Consider the following 18,733-nt stretch of genomic DNA (forward strand, 5'->3'; position numbering starts at 1 on the left):
ATTGGCAATGATTATAGATAATATCCCGCCTCTAAAAAAATGCCTTAAAAGCTGCCGAAGATAAGATTAAAAAAAATTACAACTGTACTGATCGATCAATCTGCAATGATGTTCGGTAGCTGGTCTGTTAATTGAAAAGTACAGTTCGTTTCATTACCTTTACCAAACTTTCGATTTTTTCTTAATTTTTTTTAAAGAAGTGGGATTTGATAAAAAGCAACCAAGAAAAAAAAAGTGAGAGATGGATACATCGATAGTTGACGAAGACCAAACAACCAGTTCTTATCTTGAGTAAGATTTTGTTTTTTTTATAATGTATTGACATTTAAAAAAACATAGATAACATGATAATATACACTACAAAAAGATAGAAATTGTTCTGTGTTATCAATTTGCTTTGGTTCTTTATAAAAGATTCATTATTTTAGGATGGATTTTCCATTTTCAAGGAACGATATATGATTTTTTAGTGGATTTTTTTTTCAATAATTTATCACATTTGCTTAAACTTGGCAGTAATACATAGTTTAAAACTGAAATATGCGCTTTTTCGGATAAAATGACAAATTTATAAGGCCAATATTAGAATGAACAAATTAAATTTATACCATGTGTATAACATTCTTAAGGTCCATAATACACAGGTAGGTAAATTTTGTTCAATATTAAAAGGCAGAAAACAGTATATTGTTATACGTAAATTGGTTAATATGCTTCTGAAAGATCTATTCACCAACATTAGAATAGGAGATCATGATTTGAATGATACATTTATGATAACTCATACTATGATAAAGATATAAGGATTTCGTCATAGGAATATAGCTTGCAATTAGTGTGATCAATGGGATCACGAAACATGGCATGGTATTACAAAGTCTGCATTACTCAAAAATGTCAAATATGTTTATTATCAGATCACAAGCGGGGTTTGCATGACGAAATGAGTTAAAATAGTCAACAAGTAATAGCTTTCTAAAGAACCTGCTTGACGAAACAAAATAATTTTACTTGAATCATGTTTTAATTACCTTACACGAAATAAGTTTCAATTTTTGCTGCTGTTCACAAATTCATAAATGGAACGGGCATATTCAAGTAATAAGTATTTTTCTTTTGATATTGTGCATTAAAATATTATTTGCAATTGAATTATTCCATACTTTAAAAAATTGAGGAAATGTACAATTGTAGCTCGTAAGCAAAAATTGATTCGGTCAAGTTTTCAAGAACAGGGGCGTACAAGGCGTTGTATATCACCCGCCTGGAGCATCAAAGACGAAACAATTTCAACTTAAGTGAAAATATTTTGTTTGTATGCCTTGTTTTAAGTCTAAAATCTTCAATGAAAGTCAATATTGTGCTTTCATTCTTTAAACACAGCAGATATAGGTTTCCAAATTAAGCTGTACATCGTTTTTTGCCTAACTTTGGACCATTCACTATTCTAAATTGCAAAAGTTAGGTCCTGACTCCATCTTTAATAAACTTTTATCTAAAAAGTAAGTTTTTATTGATTTTTACTATAGACTTATTAAAATGGAGTTCTGACCCATGATGGGTCAAAATTGTGACTTTCACCAAAAACGTTTTACTTATTGAGCATTGTCAAACAGTTAATTTGAAATATATTCACAATTATTTAAATGTGTCAACGTAGCTCACAGTGATAGGCGGAGGCTCGTAGTTGGTACTACTTGATTGATTTTGGGCTCAAATCATAAAGACGGCGTTTTATTTTCAAATCACTTGCGTTTAAGTAAAACTTTTTTTTTTTACTTTTTTTTGGATTATTATGAAAAAAAACATCTTGTACAATTTTTATAATGACAACAATAACATGTACGTAGTGTTCATTTTCTGTAATGTCGGATAAAGATAGCGTTTGCACAGACATGAGATCATGGTGTAATGTTTAGAACGTAAAACAATAAAACAAAGGAGATAAGTACCTATCGCTTGTATCAGTGTATATTATTTATTTATAAGAAAATGCCGTTCTGTATTATACATGTACATGTACTGATGCACACTTTCATATGTAAAGATTTTTTATATATTCATTTGCCATTTTAAAATTCTAGGTACGGGGGATTTGTCAGACTTTGTATGTCCTAGTCCTTTAATATGATATATGGAAATGGCAAAATCAAAGCTTTGTCCAAATTAAAAGCAAAGGGCCATAAACAAATAAGTGCAAAGTATTATTTTTTAATAGAACAGCATACTCGGTATGCACAAGAGAAATATCCTCAAAAGATATGTTTTGGAAAGGTTTTGACATTAAACATTCCATTTTTGACTTATTTACTATATTGGGTCTATGAATGTGTCATTATATCTCGAAGTCCTGCTTATCCTTTCATCTTTTGGATGAGATTTACGAATCATTTTATAAACTCATCCATTGATCCATAGAGGAGGAGGATGTCTAATCGATTTAAACATCAACGTTTCAAATCTTGCACATATATATATATATTTGTTGAAACCAAAAACATACTATTATAATACCATTTGTTAACATAAAAACGATATAAAATAATTAAATAAATCATTTTATTTCTAGGTTAGAACCCGAGAGGAGACTGTTACATAATTTTGAAAAAGTTCTTCAGTTGATTCAGGAGGATATATTTTGGAATGATGTTGGTAAATCCCTTGAAAACAAGCACCCAAATGTCATACAATCTCTGAAAGATAGGATAAAAGATCTTCAGAAACATGACTGTGGAATTGTCGTTGCAGGTAATGCATCTTGTTTTTTGAACTTCCAAAGAAGGATGACTTGAAATTTTATCTAACTGCTCAATTTATATTATTTTCCTTTACAAAAGGGCCCGTTGCGGGACAAATAGTTCCCTGAATATCGTATCTGTTAATTAATTTTAATTGAATTTTCTTTAAGATTGCTGTAGGAAAATGAAATGATACATATAGTTGTCTGTGCTGATTTGATAAATATAACCATTCTTTTTTTTTTTAATTTAATTGATTAAGTGCATATTGAACTTAAAAAAGTGACCAGGATGGTATTTTGAAACAGTCATAACTTTATACCGTTTTGCAAATGCCTGAGTGGCTGATATTCACTCAAAAGAATCTTTCTTAATTGCAAAATATATTGACACTATGAAGATTGTTTTCTTATTTCATTTCACATTTCATAAAAAATGACAATAACAAACAGTCAACCATCTCCAAAATCCATAAGTCGTACTGTTGATGAAAGAGGAAGTACCGAGCCACAAGTACCCTTGGGGACAGACTGTCCACCATATATCTTTATCAAAGTATCTTTCGACCTCAACAGAACATACTAATCAATATTACGAGTTTAAAAACAACTACATGCTTAAAAAAAAGAAAACTGCCAAGGATTAATCTAAAAACAATAAATGTCGTCCACTATTTGGCATTTCATCAAAATAAAAGTGCAAGTATGTCAGAAGCAACCATTTTTTTCTTCAAAAAATGAGAATAAAAGTAAGGAATGTCCTCATTAAAATAACATCACCATAAAAGTATAAGTCGACCTTATTAAGGAATGGTAGAGTTTACATGTTTTTCAGAATGATATCCGATATTATGACATCGTATAATAATATAAATTGTAATATATATTTGGTTGGAATTGGTTTTTTTATTGGGGGGGGTGTTTTTCATAGATCACAAATTGCTTTGAATTAATTAGTTAATTAATTAAATTATTTCAATAGTGGTTAAGGATGCGTTTTCTTACATCCACTATTGAAATATAGTATTTCATTAGTGGTTTTGATGCATTTCAGTTTTATGCCTATTATTTCGTCTGTGTGTAACTCTCTCCTTTTTGGTAGGAGAATTCCTTAAGATAAGAAGTATGTCTTATGAGATGATGAATTCCTTATTTATTATGATGTTCTTTGATTTACATCTATTTGGTCATGTTTCCCATACCACCTGTCATCTGGAACCGAGAGTGTTATACACAGTCGAAATAATAGGCATTAAAATGACATGCATCCCTACCACCATTGAAATATTTTATATCAATAATGGTTGTAATGAACCGCATCCTTAACCACTATTGAAATAAATTATTTTAATAGTGGTTGTAATGAAATGCATACCTAACCACTATTGAAATAATTTATTTCAATAGTGGTTATAATAAAACGCATACCCAACCACTATTGAAATAATTTATTTCATTCAATATTGGTCATTATAAAGTACATCCCCAACCACTATTAAAATTACTCATCTCATATTTATATGCACTATAACATATTATTTATAATAATATATAAGCTTTGAATTATTTTTTAATATGCAGGGGTTTTGATTAAAGTTCTGGCAATTTTCAACGTTGTCTTCTAGTACAAATAATTTACATAAAACATGATATATCTATAGAAAGAGAAAGGTAAAGAAAAAATATGAAAACGAATCTAGTCTTTAGTCTTTAGTACCTTAATTGTGTACTTGAAATTGTTTGTTAAATAAACACAATTGTATATGCATGTTTATTTCCGAGAATTGGTTATTTATTTTTGCACAGCAGTGAAAATTGTAACATAGTTGTGTATTTGAAATTATTTGTTAGATTTCTTGCATTTCAAAATAGTTTGCAAATATGATATACAACTTTGGTCTGTCTTTGAACTTGACGTCACTTAATTCTGATTTTGGCTTTACCTTAGATTCAAAGCTTTTAAAAACAATTTCAACAAACTCCATTTGCCGAGAAATAAACCGATCTGTATTTTATAATATTAACTATGAGGGGATAAGATGCGGACGGCGGATATGGATCAGAAAGAAATTCATTCCAATCTACGATTAAAAAAATAAATTTTATAGAAGTTATACTTAAATGGTGTCTGTAAACTAGTTCTTATAATGAAATACATCCCCAACTTATATTGAAACCATTACTTTAATAGTAGTTGTATTTTCAATTGTGGTTGCAAAGTGATTATGATAATGAAATACGTCCCCTTACACTATTGAAATAATTATTTCTATAGTGGTTTTATTTCAATAGTGGTTGCAAGGTGATTTTTCTTATGAAACACATTCCAAGTAACTAATAAAATAATAAATTTCATTAGTGGTTTTATTTCAATAGTGGTTGCAACAGTCGGTTGTTTTCCGATCGAGGCATTCAGGTTGCACAGACTTCTAAATGCATGAACTACACATTGTAGTAGCATGTTTGTAATAAAGAATAACGTAAACAACAATCGATGAAATACAAAATATAGATTTATTCTTTGAAAAAAATCCCAAGGTATCCGTATTATTTTGCACAGAGAGAGCTGCCTTACTTTGCATGCACATCGAATATGTGTGTTGTTCATACAGAGTGCATAACGTCTGCATCTTTTTGAAAACCCCGGCGGCACTACATCCTACACAGTAGCAAAATTATAATAAATCCAAGAAAGTATCAACGTAACATTGTTTCCATATGTTCCAACAAAAACGCTCCGTTTCTAAAATCCATGCGATCATTGACATTGCTCGATATGTCACAGTGTGTGGTTTGCGCATGTGCGATGTTTAACACAGGAAAACTCTACAATTATCGAAGAATTTTTGAATTATCTGTGCCTGGATTTCAATCTGTATTGTTTCGTCATTTATTGGATATTCCTTGCCAGTACAGTGGGTTTTGTGTTCGGGTGTATGAGATACCTGAATGCAGTGAAGCATGAATAGTGCTATCGGTCTTATATGGGGGAGGGGGTGTAACATTAAACAGAACAATAGAAATCGTCAACTAAAATGTCGGTAGCCGGAGGTAAAAGGGAAATAAAACGTATTTATGAAAACCCTTATTTACGTAACTAATGATTTCTGTACGGTACAGCCCCTTTTTCTTGATATGGAATGAAAGGTCTTGTGTATATAAATAAGTTTTGCTTTACGTGTCTTAGCAAATTAGACAAGTTTCAGAATATTTCTGAAAATGTGCAATATTTTTGTGAAAAAATTACGCCTTGCGCATTATCCATATTTTGAAACATTTCGATACATTTTCATAATTTCATCTACAATCTTTGAAATTTTCAACTTCCTATCGTATTTAGTTTCAGAGGAATTGATTGAAAAAATGACCCTTATAATTTCATTAAAATTTCAATATCTGAAAACGGAAGTGATGTCATCATACAATGTAATTAAAACCGTTTCTCTTCTTTGATGCTCTGTAAGTCCTGAAAATTTGAAGCAAATCGGTGAAATAGTGTTCGAGAAATAAAGCTCTTAAAATGGCAGAAAAAGAATATTGAGAATAACTTAGGTGATCGGAAACGGAAGACCCTAATTAATCGTAACGAGCTCAATAATTACGAGGTCTTCCTTTGAAAACGACATTATTTAAAGCAACCTTTGTAAAGCAACGAGTAGGTCTCCTGTCACCGCTGCTAGTCTAAAACGTATCGACTACTTGGAAGAGGATCCCCCCTTCCAACTGCTAGTACCACATAGGATATAGATCTTTTACTCACACAAACATATTTAAAGACATATACATACAAAATATTTTCCAATCTAAAAAGGGGCGTTCAACATATAACAGATGTCAAGGGTGACAATGCACTATTCAACACTCAAACATAAACATATTCTTGTTGAATTTGACAAACAAATCGACCAGTCTTGACACAACAGACCATACCGGATTTAAATATAAGATAATATAAGATAATACGATATTTGTTTGAAAAAAAAACTCAAAGATGACAGTTTTTAAAAGAAAAATAGAAATTGTCAGTTTAAAAAAGTTCCTGGTTCTTACATTGTTAACATCGGACTGATAAATCTACGAAATCTATTACTTTTGTATAAGTGATCAATTAACATACCATCAACTAACATACCATTTAATGATAAAATGAAAGTGGTATGAAGTATCCGAATCAAACTAATTTATGTAGTATTTAACATCGTATCTAATAAATATCAGTATCAGTATATGTTTTGTAAATTTGTCCATTGTATCTGCTTTCGTTGGAGGGGAAAATTACATAATGACTGCAACACCTCTTTTATTGTATAGTTCCACTTTAATAAAGGGAATCTATTGCTACATCTATGATTTGTTTAACAAATAACATCAATTTATCCTGAATAGTGTATATCTATAACTGTTATTCCTTTAAAAGATACACTAATAAGATTCATTCAAATACTGAGTATATGCTGTACTGTAGCAAAGAATATTGTTTATTTTATTCTAATAGCCGACAGAGGCATTTACAAATACAAACACGTCCTTAAGGATAAATCACAAATCGAATCTTCCTTATTCTTTTGTAATATAGCGGCCTTTTTAATGCCCATGTTATTTTTCGGTGGTAAAGTAAACAAGCTTTTTTCCTCATTGGTACGTGTGAAAAATGTTCCCTATTGTGATTTGGCATTTTTATTTGTAAAGGAAGAATAAGAAAAAAAAAATTCCTTGCTATCCAGCTATTGAGGACATTTTTCTCAATTTTTCCGACTGAGGTGTGCTCGAATTTCTTCATTAATCTTAGGTGGTGACAGATTTAGCACATTCCGTGGTCGATTATACTTCTCGCTCACTTCCTTGATCTTTTCAGCATTGAGCACTGCACTTACACCATCGCTAGTTACTTTGGCCAGTTTTTCATGAACCGGCTCGCCACATTTTTCTTCTGTGCCAAAACATTCGGCAAGTTCATCTAAAATAGTGTCGTTATCGAACTCTTCAACTTCATCTACTTCATCAACTAAATCGCCGAACTCGTCCCTCTGAGTTTTCTCTTCATCTTCTTCATCCGATGACACATCACTCAAATCTTTCGAGGAACACGGTTGATTTTCGGCTTTCCGTTTCTGTCCTCGTCTTTTCAACTCCCCGACAGATGATGCCAAGGAAGCAATATTGTTTTGCATTTCCTTCATCATTATCAGTATTGATGGGTTCACTGGAGCCTCTTTTTCTTCCGAAAGGCCACCAGCCATTTCCGAATGCTCAGAGTTTTCACTCATTGTAAGAATATGCGTTAAATGCGCAAATGTCAATGCGAATAATTCGCAAAATGATGCGTCAATACGCAGTTCAGCGTTAATACGCAGTTTAGCGTTAATTACGCTATATGATTTTTGAGCAAAGTTATATAAATTTCACAAATCACTACAGTCCTATAATAAAACTCACAATGTAAATCCAGATACTTGATAATATTAATACACGTCTGTTCCTGAACCACGCTAACTTATCAATGAACCACGCGATAATCTTATTATTGTGAGTTTTATTACAAGAGCTTTCATTTTGCATTTATGTCATTCTTGTTTCAACTTTTAACACACTAAATGCTTCTTTTTTGCAATTATCACCCTTTAACGATTAATTTGTTTTAAGGCAATTGCATCATACCCAAGAAAAAGTACAACCCATATTCAACACAAGTGACATAATACAGTAAAACTCGTTTAGTACGAACACGGATATAGCGAATTCTCGGATAAATCGAAAAAAATTTGAGTCCCCTGTAAATTTTTTAATAAAAAGTTATAACGAATTCGGATATAACGAATTTACGGATAGAGCGAACTGATTTTGAGTCCCGTAGAGGTGAATAATAACAAAATTTAACACTTTTCTGACGAAGTTCTTTACAGTTTCAAAAATGTTTGCCCTACCATTTAACATAATAGTTTGAATGAATTTATTTTCATGTAAATTTTTCGATTATTAATCCGATTACTTGGATTAAAGGTATCAAAGGAATGTATTTTTATTTTAAGCCCCAATTAGCAAACATTGTAGTCTTGCAAATGAAAAAAAAAATGTATATAAAGAATTCGCTATAGGTATTATTAAGAATTCCTTATACGGATATAACAAATTACGGATATAACGAATTAATCCATTGGTCCTTAGGACATCGCTATAACCGAGTTTTACTGTACTAATGTTTTATATATAAACAGGAACAGAAATTAAAATAAGTATACATCATGAATAATTTCTTTAGTCATTTATTTTAAAAAAAACAACCAGGTGAGGGTTTTAAGTTTTTTGGGGGTTTTTTTAATTATAAAACATGTGTTTAATGAATATAAAATATCCGATAGCAACCGAACTCCGCTCAATACCTAATATACTTGTTTTGCTTTAAAAATGTGTATTAAATAATATATATACAGTTATATGATAATATATATATTTGCAACTTGTAATTGTTGAGTAATTATATTTTTGTCCACAAAATCTGTTTTCAGTGTTATATTTTGTCTTTGGATCCAAGAAATTCATAGTAACTTGCTGAACAATTTGTAAATTATTGACTCCAACTAAAGCCCGTGGTCTTTCATAATTCTGAATAGGATGTAGAATGGAAAACTTATTATCTAAACATTTTTACCATTTATGAGTGTTTTCAGCAAAATGGTGATATTAGCCGATGACATTATTCCTATGTCAATTTCCTTGTAATATATATTAAGCGTAGAAATTGCTCACATTCAAAACATCCGTGACTATAAAAAATGTATAGATGAGTAGGTAAAAAAGGAAACAAAGAAACTCATCTGGCATTTGTTAGTCAAGATGAAATCGATATTAGAGTTAGTACTAACAAGCTACACTAGTGTAAATCATTTTGTGAGAATTCCCAAATATTATTTTTGATAATTGCAGATAGGTCACGAATCTGGCATGTTTCCAACTTTTTGTAAAATTGTAAAAATATACATTTTTTAAATTCTATAAAGTCGGAAAATTTAATTTAAATTCACTTAAATCTGTTTTAGTTATAAAAGGACAATCACTTTACAGTATATCAAAAATCTGTCTTTGGACTCTCAATAATATTGCAAATATATTGTCTTAAAGTTTGACATTTTCTACTTTTAAAACTCTCCAGAATCTGTAGTTTAGCATCACCTTTACATTGCCACATATTTATTTTGGAAAAAAACCCGATATATTCGCGAGCCAAACAATATTTTACTGAACTGAAGGGTTCCTTTAACACATTTCAGGTTTTTTTTAAAAATCAGTGCCATTTAAACACGACAAATCATGGGAATTTGAATATAAGCTGAAGTGGACTAAACTATTTTTCTTAAAATCTTATATATCTCACTATTAATAAAAAAAAAATGTAAGCAAGCTTACCTACAGCACACACCCATTTATTTGCCAATGTTGCACATTAAGGCAGGCAGAGTACCCATTAGATACACGTATGAATAATTACAGGTGCAAAACTACAAAATTCAAAGTACTGAAGTACTTAAAGTACTTAAAGCCGAACTATTTTGATGTGTAAGTATACAAGACATATTGTTGAGTAAATATTGACAATCTTTCTCTCTTTTTTTTTACTTGAGCTAGTGCTCATTTAATTCAGAAAGTATGACCCTTTCATAACCCCCCCCCCCCCCTCCTTCCAAAAACAAACAAAAACAAAAAGTCACCTCTGTAGAAAAAATCAGAGAAGATTTTCGTCCGATTGGGAACATAATCTTTTTTTTTACACACATTTTTAGACATTTTGTATTTAATTACTGAATTTGACAATTGTTCTCTTAACTTTTCTGGATTTTAGAGTCTAATTATCCAGAATGCAATACTGGTCGTTGCTAAATAGAAACAACCAGTGCAAAAACAAACAGTATATATCGGACTCTAGATGGGTATCTTTTAAATCATTTATAAAATTCTGTTCATTTTTTAGATTTGCTACCGGGTTTTTTTTCATATTTGCATGGTTTTTCGTAGACATGCTCTTAACGTTAAACGTGAATTTTGTCAAACCAATATAAAACCGCGTTTCCTTTACACTGATGCTGCTGTTAATGCTAGACGTACAGAATTCATTCATATCAAAAACCAGTATCAAAAAAATCGGCAGTTTTAAAGCTTCGTTTTAAGTAAAAAATTATTCATGAACTAGTGGATTGGAGACTCTCTTTGCTACGTGTAAAAAATTGAATGAAATAATTTTAATGCAAGTAAAAACCAGCTTTGCGCAGGTGAAAGATCAACTTAATTTTAATATATTTTTTAGGTATAATTGGTAGATAATATAAGTACCAATGTGAATCGTGCTTAGGAAACCTACGGATTTACCCCATTTCTAGTAAATAGCTTGAATAATTTGATTAGTAAAAATGTGCATTACTTTGATAATAATGTGAAATGTTTCAATAATATCATTTATAAACGAAATATGTATTTCAAGCCCATGCAAAGCCTTTAAAGTATATAATATAACAAAGGATTTTTCTTTAAAATATTTATGATTTAATTTCCTTCATCACTTGCGCCTATGCGATTTAAATAGATCATTTGCAATATTAGAACTCGCCCGTCATGTGATTAAAAAGTACATATGACGTCACAAAAATGCATCAAATATAATGTTTAATATCGTTGTCAACATATGTAACATAGATTCTAAGAAATAGTCCCGGTCAAAGTATTTTTGCGATGATTCAAATAATAGCGTTTTCCAGCCGTATTTTATCACCGGGACGCCCTACCATTGCTGCGAATGAATCTGACCCCAATGTAGCAGATTAGAGACAGAAAAGGTTGATATCGAATTTCTGCTAGGGAGGGAAATTTGAGCTTAATCGGTGTTGACAGGTAATGTAAACAAACTGCTAACTTTAAAGTGCAATACACCATGATAATTATTTAATGCTATGTACCGGTTTACAAATGCTTTGGATATCAATTAGTCTCTTGAAATGATTTTTAACTTAAATTTCAAATGGGAGATGGGGTGGGATGGCTACTCTTAGTTTTAAAGTTAATCGCTTTGGTATTGGCATAATCTATTCCTTAACAATAGTTAGATAGTGCTATACATACATGTCATAGGTATTTTTCTGTGATTAGCGGGACTTAAATTAATTATCTTGAACAACTGTTCGATTGTCATGTTTTTATTTTCATATGATTATTCTTTAAACATAAAAAAGCATTGAATTTTCAAATTTAAAAAAAATTAATAAAAATTCAATCTTAATGTAAGAATATGAGATTAATGACGATTTTAAAATTTGAGGACAATAATTTTTGAAGAGGCCAAATTAGGGACCAGGCCAAAATTTGAGGCCAGACAATAATTTCGGGCCAAGCTAATTTTAAGGCCAAAAGTGAGGCCAGGCCAACTTTGAGGCCAGGCCAGGCCAATGGGGCCAAGCCAGACCAGCCCAGGTTTTAGAGTATGCCCTTGTATTTGTAGCATTTTGGAAACGTTAGAGGTTTGAGACATGTTTAACAATCATGTACAGTTCATGCATACTCTTTCATGAACAATGCTAGCGCTGTAGACCTGTAGTAACTAAATATACATTTTGAAAGTCGATAACTTTTCAATGCTTTATTTTGCTGTGAAAGAGTGCTATTAGGATATATTAGGATGTAACTAAATACGATTAACATGATTAACATTATTGAAACAAATCGTTATTTATTCTAGGCATAAAACATTCTGCTTAATTTCATTCAAATCAAGTAAGCTACCTAATTGTTGTACAGGATGACAATAACGTAATTGTGCTTCTATAGTCTCTAAATAGATTTGATCTTAAAAACTTAACAGGTGTTTATTAACCATAACTGTTTTCGTCAATGTAATGGAAATTGCCTTTTTGTGAATAAAAAAAAATCGAACATAAAAACGAAAAGGCGGATCATGCGAAGGGGTAGGTGGTGGACCTTCCTATCTCAGATATCTAATAGGTCTATAAACAAATTGTATTTAGGTCCCCTATTGAGAAAAATATTTAACTCAGATGACTGGGCTTCAAATCTACACGTAGTTATTGAACTTAAAAAAAATCAAAATCAGAGATATTTTGAATTTTTTAAAAGAACTATGCATATGCAGAAAGTTAGATGGTGCTTCAAAAAAGTTTGTTTTGCGTCGGACTAGAATGTCTCGACGTCAATGGATGAATCGCGTCACGTGATTGCCTTATAAAACAAACTTAAAAAGTAATTTTATTTGGCTAGTTTACAGTTATGTCGAATAAATTAAATAAAAACAGTTGACGACTTTTAAAAGTAAAACAAAAAATATAACAATTGTTCACTTATTATTTTGTCAGTGAAATATCCTAAAAATTAAGCACAGGCATCTGACATATATTTCTCTTCTAGTACAAAAATACCTAATAATACTTTTACACCGTGTCATTAGGCATAGTGTATATATTTTCTATTACGTAAAAAATATAGGTGCCTGTGGATTGAATTAGGCTATATCGAATGCTTAAAAAGTCATGTTAACGGCCATTATATATAGGACATATTTATCATGAGATTTCAACAATTTTATTTTAATTAAGAGACCAATCATTATATCCCGATAAAAGGGAGGATAAGGGTTGATGTCGGGTTTTTTTTTTAAGAGACATTGTATTCTGTTCTAAGTACACTAAGTCTTGAAAACAAATAACCTATTTTCTTTAAGATACAAAACATTCTGACAGTAAAGACTTATTAATAATATGTCCTTGGTGACCTTTAAATTCTGTCCCACGAGGGAATGAAAATCAGTTCTATGTCCCAAAAATTGCTAGCCCGACTCGTCCGTCACATTCAGAAGCAAAAGGTCATCTTTTTAGCTTTAGTTAAATAGTTTTATGAATGGATACCAAGTTTTCAGTCATAATATTAAACGATTGCTATACCAAATCAAACTTAACAAATCACCAAATAAAGCATATGTATCGGACAGAATGATATAATTAAAATTTAGAAACTAAAACGATATAAGCAACCACGTAGCGCAAATTCCAATTCATTTAAAAACAATTTAAAACTATGAACTTGGAGTCAATTTTCAACAGGGGCAATTCTTAACGTGTCGTGGTATTCAAAGTTTAGAAAAATCGTCAAGCTGTTGAAAAATGACCCCGGGTGTAAATTTCACGACTTTTGGCCTCAGTTTTCAACGTTGAAAAATGACCCTAAGGGCATTATTTAACGTTGAAAAATAACCCCCGGGTCAATTTTAAACCCGGGTCTATATTCTTCATTACACTGGGCGGCTTAACATTACTGCGTTGGTTTTCAAGACTATTGTTGGTATCGCAACAAAAAGGTATTCCGTTCCTCAGGAATTTATCTATGAAAATAATGCATTTCTCTTGTAATAAGAAATGGATATAATATATACTGTGAAGGAATTTTCCAGTTATTAATTATATTCGAAACAAGACAAAAAGTCAATTTTTGAGTACTTTCATTGACGACCGGAAGTTACGTCGGATCAAACAGAACATAGCAAATATATTTTCATACATTTTTCTGTCTTTCTTCAAACCTTTGTTATTAAAGTTTGTTTTATAGTTTTGAGATCTTTTTTTAATCGGGACCGGAAACGGACAAATGGAAGTGATTGAAGAAATTATAATTAAGTATTTTTAGTACATTTACCTACGGTACATAACTGTTCATCAGACTGTATAAAATATTCAAATAAAAAAAAATCTAAAATAATTCAAATCTTCATTTGCTTAAACGCTTCCGGAGAGAACAGGAAGTGACTAAAGACAAAATGAAACACCTTATAAACAGTTTCAATCAAATGTCTATCCTCCATATAAGTTTTGTGTCTTGATCTCCTACCGTTTCTGAGATATTGCGGGTACAAAATTTGTTTAAGAAAAGATAACTGAGATATTATCTGACAATTGTCAGGATTTATGCTATTTTCATTTTATGTAAAACAAATTAAATACATTACAAATATTTTCATTAAAGTAGTTCCGGTGACAACCGGAAGTTACGACGAACAAAACAAAATAGTTTAAACACGTCTTTATGTCTGTCATCCCATAAAGTAGGGATGTTTAAGTCGTTATCGTTTCTGAGATCTCGAGGTGACACGCTTTTAGTTCCGGGACAGAAAACGGACAACGGGAAATGAATTTAGAAAAAAAAAAAACGCTTTGAGATATCGTCATTTTCTATCGTCCCTGAAAATTTAAAGAATATCAATTCAGCCATCTCTTAGGAATCTTGTGGACAAAAAGGGGGAAAAAATGAAAAACATTGCAATCACTATAAGGTCTGAAACGGAAGACTGTAGAAACTAATTGATGAATTACTGAAACTCAATTCAAAAACTTGTTGCATATATGTAACTTATGAATTCATAAGTAATGTTGGGTACACTTTCATTTCCAGGAGAGACGAGCACTGGTAAGAGTGCCCTTATCAATAAACTAATAGGACATGAAACTTTAGCCGAGGGTGCTTTAGAAACCACAGCAAAGATCTACAGGGTGAAACATTCCTCTAAAATTACTGCAGTTACATACAGAATTGAAAATTCAGAACCGACTGAACATTCATATAACAATGTTGAAGAATTGCACGAAATGCTGGAAAATCTTGAAGAGGAAAAAACAAGAGACAAGAACATTCATCTAGTAGATGTTCTGATGCCATTCCCTAAAATACAGGTAAAAACATAAAAGAAATATTAGCAAATATGAGTTTGCTATGAGCTGATTTCTTTTTAAATAAATGTTTTCAATCATTATAAAATTGAATTACATTCTGTTGAGAACAGAATGGGAACGTCACCATTGTGGACACACCTGGGATCAGTGACTCAATAGAGTACAGAACAATGCTGGAGGAATACATTCCTAAAGCTGTTGCCTTCATCATTGTCATAGATGTGTCTAGAGCTGGAGGTTTACAAAGAGACAGGGTATGAAAATGTTGGACTAATACGCATATTCATAGGATAACATTTCTGGAAACTCTATAGAAAGATAAAATAATTAATGCTTTGTTGAAAGTCTCTTCTTAAAATATCTTACTAATTCAAGTTTTATATGCTTAAATGCTGAACTAATTTTTTTCTCAGGTTCTGTCTGTGTTGTCAACAATAAAGGCTAGCGCGTCAGACATGCAGTGCTTTGACCTAGAGGATACTTTGTTTGTCAGAAACAAATGGGATTGTGTAGATGTTGGGAGACAAAAGCGAGACGAGTTAAAAATGAAATTAACTGATCGGATGATAGCAAAATTGCCATGGGTCAGAGAAAGCCAGATTTTTGATACATGTTTAAGGAAGGTAGGAATTAATTCTACAGCGATTGTTTTTGTTTTTACTTTTATCTTCATTGACAGTCATAGATCTGTGATATATGTTTCTGAATTGATTTTTTGTGACCTTTCAATATGTCTTACATAGCAAAGAGATTTAAAACATAACAAAAAGTTGTCGGTTTTTGGCGCATTAATATCAGTTTTGCGTCACTAGAATATTTCAGCAACAAACTAACGTCACATCTTACTAATTAAAATGATGCTTTCCAGACGACTTCTATGTTTTCCACCGCTGAGTTATCTGAGTACAATTCTCAATTTGAACAATTTGAAGATGCCATTCATGTTTTAATAAAAAAGAAGGAAAATATTAGAATTCAAACTCATGGAACGTATGTAGATTAATCCTACTATCAAATTAGTTGATAATATATAAACTAACATTTGGACGTTTTAAATGAGAATGATCGTTCCTTTTAGATATTTATCAGGTGTGGTTTTAGAAGCTAGTAGAGTACTCTCCGAGGAAGTGACTGCCATTCAAAAACAAAATGAGGGAAATGACATTACGTTTCAAACCTTTACAGAAATTATGGCCAAAACTGAGGAGGCAATAAAGACAGTAAGTGTATTTGGATGTTGAAATATGTGCCTAAGAAATATTACTTCACCATTCTTTTAAAAAAACACACCAATTAAAAAAAATTACGTAGAACCTTTTACAAAGAAGATATGCCACGCAAATAAACAACAGCTATTCTTGTTTAACCAACAATTTTCAAAAAGAGATTAAAAATAAAAATTGGCGTGGACTATTTCAAACTCATATTAGGATGTCCTAAAATCATATTGATTTAAAATAAAATATTTTATTTATTAAAAAATAGGTTTATTTGTAAAAACAAAAAAAAAAAAACAAAAAAAAAACCAGCACAATGAAGAACCTATTTTTAACAATGATTAAAGCTTTCAAAGATGGTTAACAAGAGCTTTTCAGAAAACAATGTCAACTTTATTTCTTGAAGGCATTTCTTTTTCTTTGAATTTGTATTTTTTTTCATTTTCAGTTGCAATTAGATGAGGAAAAAATAGTGAACGACATCATTGGAAAAATAATATCAAGTCTATACGATTACATGAATTCTGAAGAGTTTTCAAACATGATTTTGCAAACGGAGCCAAAACTTGAGACGTTTTATAAAATGCAAATTGATGGAAAAATTCGCGATCGAATAGAAAAAGCTACTAAAACGTGGTTGGAAGAAAACGCCCCAAAAATCGTAATAGCAGAGTTCGATATAATTATTCAAGATGTAACAGATAAATACGAGAAAATGTTGAATATTTGTCGAAAGTTTAAAGGAATTGCGGAATTCAATTTTACATTTAAAGAAGAGGGGTTAGTTATGACTCTTGCTAGTGGTATTGCATGGGTCAGCAATAAATTTTTCTGGAGTTTTTTTCTTGGTCCAGTGGCAGGTTCTGTTATCTCAGCAATTTCGGCTGTCTCCCTTTTTTCTGTTGGTTCCTTAACAATTACTGGACAATTCATGGAGGTCGAAGAAATAATCAAAGATTCATTCAAAAACCGCGTTAAATCAATGAATAAAGAAAACCTGCAAACGTTGTTGCATAAGAGATTTGAAAAAGGCTTGCGTGAGTTTCATAGACATATTTTTACAATTCTGCTACCAAGTGAGATCCGGAACATGTCTCATAGCGTCGATTTATTGAAAAAAAATCAAATTAGAATGGAGAAAAAACAGAATCATATCAAACGTTTGCTAACTGAAATGGTTCGTTGTCAGAACGACGTTGACAAAATAATAACATCTGTTCCACGGGTCTGAGTTTAATGTCTGTTCAACAAACCATTGATATAAAAAACTAAATGAATAAAATAGCTACTTACGAGGGAAACCTTGTTTTGGGCAGATTACTAGCTGTAATTTATAAAGTGTTCCAACAAAAATTACATTTATAAATTGTGATGTTGGAATGTATCTATTCTTCACAGTTGATCGCATTTTCTGCTTTGAAGTGGAGAAATTATGGACATATGCAATTAAATTTTAAACTGTATCGATCATTTGATACGATTTTTGTGTTGGTCTTATCATGAGGTCTGCAACATTTTTGATAAGATAACGACTTTATTTTATTTTAGTCAATTAAACGACGTTCTTTAATCAGAATTAGAATATATATGGATAATTATACATAATTCGTGAAGTTACACGTTTGTTACGGCAACGCTTATTCTACATGTTTACTGGGATTCTGAATTTTGAAATCCCCGATGAAGAAATATTGTATCATAATTCTCAGTGAATCTGACTTGATTCGGACTTACTTTTTTGCCTGAGTGTTTGACTTTATTTGTTGGTCTACATGTTTGTAGCAAGTTAGCAAGTTAAAGCCGCTTAAATTGTTGTAAAACTTTTCAATGCTGATTTCAACGTTTTTACTTTACCATTCCAATGAAATTCATATTGATAATTTTATTTGTTAAATAAATAAATACACACATTTAATTTATTCCTTTATTTTTATTTTTCAAATGATGCGAGTAAAGTTGTTTGATTTAACTCTCTGCTACTATAGTACTTTACAGAATTTTGCTTAAGATTGTGCAGTAATATAATAATTATCTGAGTCAGTATTAAATTAAGTTTGGTTTCG

The 18,733-nt window shown here is 31.1% G+C and overlaps 1 protein-coding gene across 1 annotated transcript; it reads left to right on the forward strand.

The window, feature by feature from the left end:
* Window positions 1-169: 169 nt before the first annotated feature.
* Window positions 170-18,521, forward strand: LOC128173645 (uncharacterized). Its single transcript, XM_052839318.1, has 8 exons — window positions 170-291; window positions 2,570-2,748; window positions 15,176-15,453; window positions 15,564-15,707; window positions 15,867-16,076; window positions 16,322-16,443; window positions 16,532-16,673; window positions 17,119-18,521. The coding sequence occupies exons 1-8, from the start codon at window positions 242-244 to the stop codon at window positions 17,899-17,901; spliced, it is 1,908 nt and encodes a 635-aa protein (XP_052695278.1). The 5' UTR covers window positions 170-241; the 3' UTR covers window positions 17,902-18,521.
* Window positions 18,522-18,733: the final 212 nt, after the last annotated feature.

The sequence above is a fragment of the Crassostrea angulata genome, chromosome 2 (genome assembly GCF_025612915.1).
Source record: "Crassostrea angulata isolate pt1a10 chromosome 2, ASM2561291v2, whole genome shotgun sequence".
Lineage (NCBI taxonomy): Eukaryota > Metazoa > Mollusca > Bivalvia > Ostreida > Ostreidae > Magallana > Magallana angulata.

Bases quoted from the DNA above. Each gene is read 5' to 3' on its own strand.
- LOC128173645 (XM_052839318.1), top strand. From the start codon at position 242: ATGGATACATCGATAGTTGACGAAGACCAAACAACCAGTTCTTATCTT. The intron at 15,454-15,563 runs GTAAAAACATAA...TGTTGAGAACAG, and splicing joins TGCCATTCCCTAAAATACAG to AATGGGAACGTCACCATTGT. The intron at 16,444-16,531 runs GTATGTAGATTA...CGTTCCTTTTAG, and splicing joins AGAATTCAAACTCATGGAAC to ATATTTATCAGGTGTGGTTT.